Here is a 9,737-nt window from a genome sequence, read left to right as displayed (position 1 = left end):
TATTCCTCTTTTGTTGCCGTAGTTGTAGTTGTGTATTTTACCCAGCTCACACTAGGGACTAGCCACTGCAGAGACCTCACCAAGAGCCTAGGCAAATGCTAGCATCCAACTGGAGTCTATCCAGCCAGATCACCGCAACAGTTTGGCTGATAAAAAGCATCATGCCTAATTGGTTTCACCACATTCAGAAGTGCTGGCCTATCCCTGTCACGCCTACTGGTGAAAGCTACACGTGCCAAACCTGGCATCGCTGTCACACTCGCAGACTCACGCACAGCTTTGTCCAACCAAGGTTTAAAACTTCCATCTCCTTAGCGGCCTTACTACTGGGCAGCATAACCTCCCAGAGTGCGGCAGTAGACAGAGTTCACTGGTGGATCGGCAACACAGAGAGTTGTGCCAATCTGAGGGAAGAGGGACAAGGGGTTACCAGGGCATGAAAGCAGGGGTGGGCTACAAAGACAAGGTCACACTGGGAGCTGCTAAGGGATTTGGTGTGTTTTGGATAGGTGGGGGTTTTAGGAAAGTTTTTTATCACCTCACTCTGTAGCTAGAGCAAAAAGAACTGGCTGGGCAGCTGGTAGCCCGATCTACCCTGTGCATCACAGAGCAAGGAAAGCTGAAGGAGGCTCATTGTGTGACCAGGAGGGGGAGATGTTTTCTGAGAAGGTTTGAGTTACCTTAAGGGGGCTTGACATTGTTGAGGAAAGGAAAGAAAATGCGGGCAAGGCAACTGTTTGGCATTGGATGCATCAAGGGGGTTTGGATGAAAATTAAGATATTGGATGACCCAGCCAGGGTATAGTCCAGGGCCTTTTCCAGCTTCCAGGGTCAGGCCTGGTGGACCTACCAGCAGCAACTACAGTGTTAGTGCGTCCAACTATGCTTGAGTCCTTTCCCACGGAAATGGTTCGATGACTCCAAAGGTCCTTGTTGTACCCGATGACATTATGGTAATTCGGTCAGCCTGATTTGGATCTGCCAGGTTTGGTTGGCAGGTTGTTGATGGGGCTGACAGTTTGCGATTACATTTTATCAGACACTTGACTCCAATACCCAGACAGTGGAGGTACTGCTTATCGCCAAGCTCATAGCCATCTCTTGTTCTTGGTGGGACTGAAACTGGTTGTAAAGATGCAGGATTATCTCAGCTTGGTTGACCTATTCCACAACCACAACATTTCTGTCAACATGGTCAACATGAAAAAGAGTGAGGGACAAATAAAAAGTCGAGACATTGCATGATAAACCCTATTAGTAAGCTCATTACAATGGCAGAGGGAGATAATGGTGAGAAGATACGGATTGCTGTCTCCTCCTTGTCCTTACTCACTCTTTCTTTTTTCTGTGTCTGGTCATTCCAGCACAAGATGATTCAACTGTCCAACAGTCAGCCTGGGACCACATTGCGCTCTTTGTCAAATTCTCTGTTCTTGTTGTGCACTAGTTTAGTTAAGAGTATGGGCTGCATTTACACAACAAAGCAACAAGGTGTAAAGGAACCCTCCACTGGGACCCCCACATTGGTCACAGGGAATCTGGGGTCTGCGTCCGTCCAGTCGGCTTTCACACATCCTGCCCTCCTCCAGTATCTAGTTACGTCCACTGTCCTCCTAGAAACAATGCTGAGTCTGACTCAGATCTCGCTCCCATCTCCTTCCCAGACCCTATCACCGTGGATGCACCAATGATTTCTCCCCTTTTTGTAGTTATCTCGCCACCGCATCTATGGAAATGAGCCCCATTTGGAGAGCAACTCAGGGTTGAGTGAGTTGTTGCAAATGAGGCTATCCTTAATTGGTGCAGGGAGCCCAGTAAGACAGGAGGGGGAGCACTGATTTACTCACACACGCACATACTTAAGAGTGTCCAAGTTGATTCATGTTAATGTGGTAACCTAAGCTCTTCTCCCTTTTTTCAGTCAAATAAAGCAATGTTTTTCTGCTGTGTTTCCTTTTGTAAATAAATGCCCCTAGGGTGGGGCGTGGAGTCCCTGAAGAGATGCAGTGGACTGTGCACTAGCTATGGAGAGGGCTGCTATCTAAGTAATTGGGGTTCAGTCCAAAGGCCTGACATTTTCTTCAGAAATCCTCTTTGTGCTTACAGCTCTAGTTTCAATATTTCCCTTTAGTTACTTACCAAACGCCACCCTTCACTGGTCCACAGCTCTACCCCCCTTCTCGTATCCACTCTCTCTTTACCATTCCGCTCTTGTTCTTCGTTTTTCCCTCTTTCGAAAGTCTCAACCCCTCTCTCCATCCCCACCTCTCTCTCTTTTCCTCTCCTATCCTCCCCCTTCCCCAAAACTGATCTCAGATTAACTTTAACACTATCCCTGGTGCAAAAGGTAGCGCCTGCCTCTGATGCGTCTCCCTCCAGTAGAGCCATACAGGGAACCCACACACTCATTCCTCCTCTGTCCTCTCATTCTGGGATCACTTTCTCCAGACATTTGCTCTTTGAAATCAAGCGTACCCTGAGGCACTGATTGGGCCGTGTTTGCCATTCTTGTCCTTGGCGGTTGTCCGGTGGAATTGGACCAGCACAGCGCTCTGTGTGAGTGGAGGATTTAGGAGGGTTTTTCTGGGCAGTCTCCCCCTCCCTTTTCTGCATCCAAGAGCAGAGCCCCTCCGCTCTTGAGACTGCGTTGATGGTACCCACTTGGATGTGACTTAGAGGCTGATGCACAGGTGACGTGCTGAACTTCCGTCCTATGAAGGCAGGTGAGTGCTGAATTCTTAGCTGTGGTCTCTGAACCGGAGCTCTTGTGTTTTGTTCTTGTTTAGTTTTGTTTTCTTATGACAAAATTCACTGTCTTTCACTCCTTGTCACTTTCTCACAAGTGAGGTTCAGTTGCTCTCAACCTCTTTTACACCTCCCTTCCCTCTCTTTGTTTTGGAAACGCACTTTGTGCGTGAAAATGTAAATGATAGGCTTTAACTTCCAATTGGTAACTAAGTAATTTTGATAACATCTATCATTGGTATTAATGCCAGTCGTCAGACAGGCAGCTTGTTTGAGATCGGTTTCTGAGAGGTTAGCCAAATGAACTCTGCCGTTCTATGTAATGTGATGTGGAGAGCAATGGATTTGCCTGTTGGCATCTCAGACAGTATCTCATGGTTCACTTGGGAATCCCATCAAATGTCAGTGCTGTGGTTTCATGACGGAAGATGTTATACAGGACATTGTCCAAAACACATAGGCTCTTTTCAGGAGACTGGATTTCAGTTATGTTGGAAGGTGGATATTCTTTCTCATTTGGCAATAGGAAGAAATGGTACACTTAAAACTATGACTTAAGGATCCATTCCTAATTCAAGCAGCTTGAATTTAAATTTATGGTTTCCATGGCAATTTTAGAATGTTATAATTAATGGCATCCTGATATTGTTTGCATTGAAATGTAATGTAATATTTCCTCTGATTTCTAGAAAAAAACCTAGTAGTAACTTTGTTTTTTCTTCTTGCTAATTTCTTGCAATTTTTAATTAATTTCATTTAAGACTGATTTGTTTATTTAAGTAATGATTCTTTACTGTATGATGTTTTATGCAACAGCGCAATGCTAAATTGAATTTGCCAACACTGGATATTTATCTTACTAGGCAAAGGCACTGATCATCCGATTCCTTGTCTAGGATTTAAACATTGTATGAAAAATGAAAAATTTAATTAGACTTACATTTGATAACATGTTCTGATTAATTGAGCTATGATGACATTGCGAGCTTTGGTTTGTTTTTTTTTTGAGTGAAATCTCTCAATATAGTTCTGGATTTGTGATAGTAAGAGCTTACATAATTAAGGCAAGGCAATGTAATTGTTTTTTTCTTTTCCTAATACAACTAAATTATATAACATTATACATTTTCTTGCCATACACATGACAAATAAGTTAAATACTATTTATTTAATAGCACACTAGACCTTTTGGGTTTGCATTTGAGTATTAGGTAGTTTATTTTAAGACAAGTTTTCGGTGGAGTCACCCTTAAGACTGAATTATACTGGCTGTATCAGTTTAATCGCGTTTTATCATTGCACTTTCTAAAAGGCATTTGGTCCTTCTAATCAAAATATAGGTCAACCTAAAACATTTCCAATTGAAAGTTTTACCATCAGAATAATTTTATATCCTTATCATTTCCATCATCTGATATTTGAGAGGTTGTCCATTTATTTTGGCACACTAAGGCTAGGAGAATCTAAAAAGAGTGAAACCCAAACTTCAGCCCCTCAGGGTTGCCGTAAAGACCCTGGCAACTCAAGCCTGTTAAATTAAACCCATTAGCTTCACTGTTCACAGCCTTTTCTCTGATGCCAACAAGTCATAACACATAAACACTTGGTAATGGACCCTTCAGACGATGGAGAGGAGCAAGGCAAGTTCTCCCAGCCGCGGGCTCATTGGCACTGTGGAGGCCTGGAACTGCATCACCATAGCCCACTCACACGGTAGTGCTGGAGAATGTGATCCCAACACATTGTTCCCCATCACATAATAGAACCTTTTCAGCTCAGGGCGAACAGGCCCACCATGGAGAGGGAGAAAGGGGCAGAATGCCCTCATGGGAGACCTGGGAGACTGCTCTTTAAACCAGGGAAGATTGGAGACAAATGTGTCTTGGCCTAGTTGTTTATTTCTTTAAATAGGTTTATTATCATGCAATTTTTTTAATATTGTAATGTTAATGTTTTTTTTAAATCTTAAAATAACTTATGTTTGGAGAGCTGGTGGCACTACAACATCACTTATGTTTTGTGATGAATATTTCAATGTTTCTCAGGTGTTTAGGATGGTCAGAACAGGCACTTTAGTTTCTCTTCTCCAGCTCTTCAGCACCCTTGCTCCCAGAGGAGGTAAGTGATGTCCACTCTGTACTACCTATAAACTCACTCTTGCCTCCACAACACCACACGAGCATTAGACGTAACAGTGATTAATGGAAAAAAAGAGCCAAGGCACTGAATAAAGAGTCAAACAATACATAATGATGTCAAAAAGACTTCAGTCTTTTGAATCAAGAACCCAAAACCTTTTCCATGTCGGTAAATTACTTCATCTGTCTGAAAAGTATTTTCAGATTTCAATAGGCGAACAACTTATGATGTACCACATCTGTGCAAAAAGACACATCACTGAATTTACATATTTTAAATCCTTTCTTCACAATCTGTCCAAACACCCTCACAGGGCCAACTGATCAATGCTTTTATCATTTCTTTGTCAACATCTCCTTTTCTTCTGCTTAGCTTTTTCTCAGGATACCCTCTACCCCTTTGGACCAGCTCACAGGGATTTAGAAACCCCTAAGATGGATGATGGCAGTTCTCCAGAGATTCCACTACTAATTCCGTTCATATTCTTCAATGTGCCCTATAGGTCCCTTTATGTAAGTGTCCAAAATATGGATGAGAACTGTGAGAAAAATTCAGCCAAAATATCAATGCAACATCTCAGCTGTTCAATTCAGCAGCGAATTGTGTAAGAGCACACCATCTTACATTTTCCAATAGGTCAACAACAATGGAGTGATCTCCTTCAACATTCAGGTGAGTCAATTCACTCCAGAGGCTTTTCCCGTCAGTGACAGCCGTTCCTTCATTGCTCCTTTATGGGCTGACGTGCATAATGGTATCCGTGGGGATGTGTACTACCGTGAGACAACAGACCCAGAGACCCTGGAGAGGGCCACTCAGGATGTCAGAAAGTATTTCAAGAATACGGTGTCCTTCACTGCCACCTGGGTCTTCATTACTACCTGGCATCAGGTCACCTTTTATGGAGGCAGCCAGACAACGCCGGTGAGCCAAAAAGAGTTTTATTTGCATGACCAATGTCAAAACTTTGAGCAGCATGTACTGTGTGATCACCACAATAATCACCACCACAACAAAATCTTTTTTTTTTTTTTTTTTCAGGTAAATACATTTCAGGCAGTTTTGATCTCCGATGGCCAAGCTTATTTTGCTATGTTTAACTATGGAGAGATCAGCTGGAGCACAGGCACGGCTAGTGGAGGAGACCCTCTTACGGGCCTGGGAGGAACCACAGCACAGGTAGGCTAATCTTGAAAATTTTAACTGTGATATAACAGTTGTTACAGGGGTTCTGGATCTTTGCATCAGATAGTTCCCTGGGAAATGTTTTCACTCCTGAAAACTCACAACATAATTGATCTCTTTATTATTCTCTGCTATGATTGCTCTCTCTAGGCAGGTTTTAATGGTGGAGATGTCAGCCATTTCTTCAACCTTCCCGGATCACGCTCGAATGAAGTGGTCAACATTGAACAGACGACTAATGTTAACGTGCCAGGACGGTGGTTTTTCCGCATTGATGCTGACCAGATAGACCCAGCAAATGGCTGCAGCTACAATGGTACAACAAAAACTATATAGTTATAGTTTTATAATGTTTTCATGGTATTTGATACATTCAATTAATATTTTACTCCTATATTAATTGTGTGCTCCTTGTTTATTTGCAACTTACACTTTTTATTCAACATGTTCCGATCATGGCCTATCTTACACTCTCTTCTTTTTCTGTGTCTCCGCAATCTTTTTTTTTTTCAGGGCGGTTTTACCGCCGTGGGGAGCTTTTCTGGTTATCAGACCAATGCACTCAGCGATGTAGGTGTCTTGATCTGGATAATGAGGTCATCTGCCAAGAAACTCCATGTGGTCAGTTAGAAACCTGTGAACAGGTGGAGGGGGCTTACTACTGCCAGCCTACCCGTACCAGCACCTGTGTGGTGTTTGGAGACCCCCACTACCACACTTTCGATGGATTTCTTTATCATTTCCAGGTGCAGTATAGGGTTAAAATCCTATTTGCATAAAATGGTCAGTAATAGTTAACTATAATAATGGGTGAATAGGTGACTTTTTCTCCCCTGAATGATGCATTCAAAGTACACTTGGCTCACTGATGCTTCTGGAAATAGTTAAGTATGAAATTTCCAAAGATTTCCAGGATCATCATATTTCACACATTGAGTTTATAAGATATCCATTATCAGAGGTTATGCTAGATGCCGAAATTTATCCTATCACAAAGCTGAATATCATGCTGATCACCTGTGGGTTTTTTTTGCTTTGTATAAAACTGTAGGCTAAAAGTATGTGATTTCCTTGATCTCCCATCCAGGGTACTTGCTCATACCTGTTGGCTCGTCCATGCTGGGAAATGCCTGGTTTGCCCTTCTTCAGTGTGGAGGCCAAGAACGAGAACCGCGGTGTGACTACTGTGTCCTGGCTACGGGATGTGACAGTAGAGGTGTACAACCACCGTGTCACACTACCCAAAGGGACTCTGGGAACTGTGCAGGTCAGCTTTCTTCATGTTTCAGTCCTTTAAATTTGAAGCTGTTACTCTTACTAAACTGACCAACTGTGCAATCAGTATGAATAGCAGCCTAGTAGATTAAATTGTTCTTGCAGGACACAGGCAATATAACCTTTCTCAATGTCTTTCACTCTGTGTTTCTGTTGTTACAGGTGGATGGCTTGATAAAGACTCTCCCTGTTCAACTTCAACTAGGCGCTGTCAAGGTATACCAATCTGGCGTTGCTGTCGCTTTGGAAACAGACTTTGGTCTTTTGGTGACCTATGACGGATTGCACTACGCCTCCATCTCCCTACCCAGCTCTTATTTCAACAACACTTGTGGTCTATGTGGTAACTACAACGATGACCCCGCGGATGACCCCGTGTTGCCAGATGGCTCTTTGGCAGAGAGCGTAGTGGAACTGGGTGGTAGCTGGCGAGCAGAGGACACAGATTTTCGTTGTACAGATGGCTGTGCCCAGAACTGTAGCACGTGTGAACCGGCAGCCGAAGTGTTCTACTTTCGCTCAGACTACTGTGGGCTGATCAATAAGACTGATGGGCCTTTCAGAGACTGCAGAGCTGTGGTAGATCCCACAGCATTTGTGTACAGCTGTGTTTATGATATGTGCAGCAATCGTGACAATATCACCACCCTGTGCCAGGCTATACAGGCATATGCACTTGCATGCCAGGCCTTGGGAGTCACTATACGACCCTGGAGATCACGCTCGTTCTGTGGTGAGTGATAGCAGGTGTGACCTTAAGGTTAATTCTATATCAATAAAGTCCTGACATCGTAGAGAGTTCTTTTAGAGGTTAAATCAAGTATACATTATTAAATTATTTTCTCACTTTCTATCATAAATACGTTCTTTCCATGTTCTCTTTTCCACTGAACTTGCATTTTTTCATTTGCCATTGGCTCTTAGCATTGACATGTCCTGAGAACAGCCACTACCAAGTCTGCACGAGTGCATGTCCTGCCTCCTGCTCCGACCTGACATCTCACCTCTACTGTACCCATCCATGCACTGAGGGCTGCCAATGTGACCAGGGCTATGTGCTGAGTGGCAGCCGCTGCGTCCGTCGCTCTGAGTGTGGATGTGAACGTGACGGTCTGTACTATGCCCTAAATGAGACCTTCTGGGCAGGGGAAGGGGGTGAAGTGGGTGAAGAATGCTCCCAGCGTTGTGTGTGTGGCCCAGCAGGTGAAGTAACATGCTTCAATGACTCTTGTGGTGAAGGCGAGGTGTGTGTAGCAGAAGTTGGGTTGTTGGGATGTTACCCTCGTCGTGAAGCAGTATGTTCGCTGTCTCAGACTCAAATACTGGCTATGTTTGACGGGTCCACAATGCCGTTCCCTGATGAGAGCTCATTCTACCTGGTGAAGATTTTGGGACGCTTGCCTGCAAATATTACATCAGTGGAGGTGAAGATTGGCAGGAAGCTGGTGAATAAGGGCCCTACATGGCTACGGCCAGTAGTCGTTAGGGTGGGACATTTGGAAGCACAGATAGGTGGCTCGGATTTTGACTTGATAAAGGTTTGTGGTGACTTTCATATTCTCTAATCTGCAAAAAAAGTGTCAGTTCCCATCTGTGAAACTAAAAGATACCTTAGATGAAACTCAAAGATACCTACTTGGGACACCTCACTATAGCAATATCATTACTTGTACAGTAGCTCTGATTGTTCCTCAATATATTCTCACATATTGTTCAGATCAAGTTAAGTGATTGTATGACATGCTGATGATGTTGTAACTCTCCTCTCTACCCAGGTCAACGGTGAACCAGCGATTCTTCCTTATGTCCATCCAGTGGAGCCTTTAATGATATACCGGTCCTCTGGTAATACCACGGTGATTGAGTGGAGTGGTTTAGTCCGCACCCAATACTCACGTCAGGGCCTGCTAAACATCACTCTCTCCACCCTCTTTTACAACACCACCTGTGGTCTTTGTGGTTTCTTCAACGGAGATCCAATTGATGACCTCCGTCTACCTAGTGGAAGGCAGGCCGATACACCCGAACAGTTTATTGAAGGCTGGAGAGCCATTGCGGATGATCTGACATGCAATGGCGACTGTGAGGACTTGTATCGTATGTGTACAGATTTAAGGCTGTACCAGAGCCCGTGGCTGTGTGGAAACATCAACGACCCAGGAAACAGCTCATTCCTGGCTTGCCACACAGCTGTTAATCCCTCTCCTTTCTTCAGGAACTGCCTCTACAACATGTGTGTGAGGGAAGGAAACCGTTCTGCCCTGTGTAACTCCCTCCAGGCATATGCTTCAGCTTGCCAGGATGCACAGATCAACTTGGGAGCCTGGAGGAGTGCTACCAACTGCCGTAAGAGAGTTGGTTGTTTCTCTCTTTTATCATTTTCAGCACCTTCT

The 9,737-nt window shown here is 43.9% G+C and overlaps 1 protein-coding gene across 4 annotated transcripts in view; it reads left to right on the top strand.

Moving 5' to 3' along the window:
- Positions 1–9,737, top strand: part of tecta (tectorin alpha) — a 37,827-nt gene that overhangs the window by 14,911 nt on the left and 13,179 nt on the right. For 3 of the 4 annotated variants that reach the window (XR_009271290.1, XM_058775419.1, XM_058775421.1), the window contains exons 3-12: positions 4,791–4,863; positions 5,257–5,396; positions 5,521–5,808; positions 5,926–6,063; positions 6,220–6,385; positions 6,583–6,815; positions 7,157–7,336; positions 7,507–8,077; positions 8,269–8,882; positions 9,120–9,690. Coding sequence is in view for 3 of the 4 variants with exons in the window: in XM_058775419.1 (XP_058631402.1) it covers positions 4,800–4,863; positions 5,257–5,396; positions 5,521–5,808; positions 5,926–6,063; positions 6,220–6,385; positions 6,583–6,815; positions 7,157–7,336; positions 7,507–8,077; positions 8,269–8,882; positions 9,120–9,690 (2,965 nt within the window). In the remaining variant the exon portion in view is untranslated. Of the gene's footprint in view, positions 1–443; positions 2,724–4,790; positions 4,864–5,256; positions 5,397–5,520; positions 5,809–5,925; positions 6,064–6,219; positions 6,386–6,582; positions 6,816–7,156; positions 7,337–7,506; positions 8,078–8,268; positions 8,883–9,119; positions 9,691–9,737 lie in introns of those variants that run through there. The other variant, XM_058775420.1, reaches the window with a different exon arrangement.

Source organism: Onychostoma macrolepis, chromosome 05 (assembly GCF_012432095.1).
Source record: "Onychostoma macrolepis isolate SWU-2019 chromosome 05, ASM1243209v1, whole genome shotgun sequence".
NCBI classification, from domain to species: Eukaryota; Metazoa; Chordata; class Actinopteri; order Cypriniformes; family Cyprinidae; genus Onychostoma; species Onychostoma macrolepis.
Note: the sequence above shows the minus strand (reverse complement) of the source record. Positions and strands in the feature narration are given on the sequence as shown.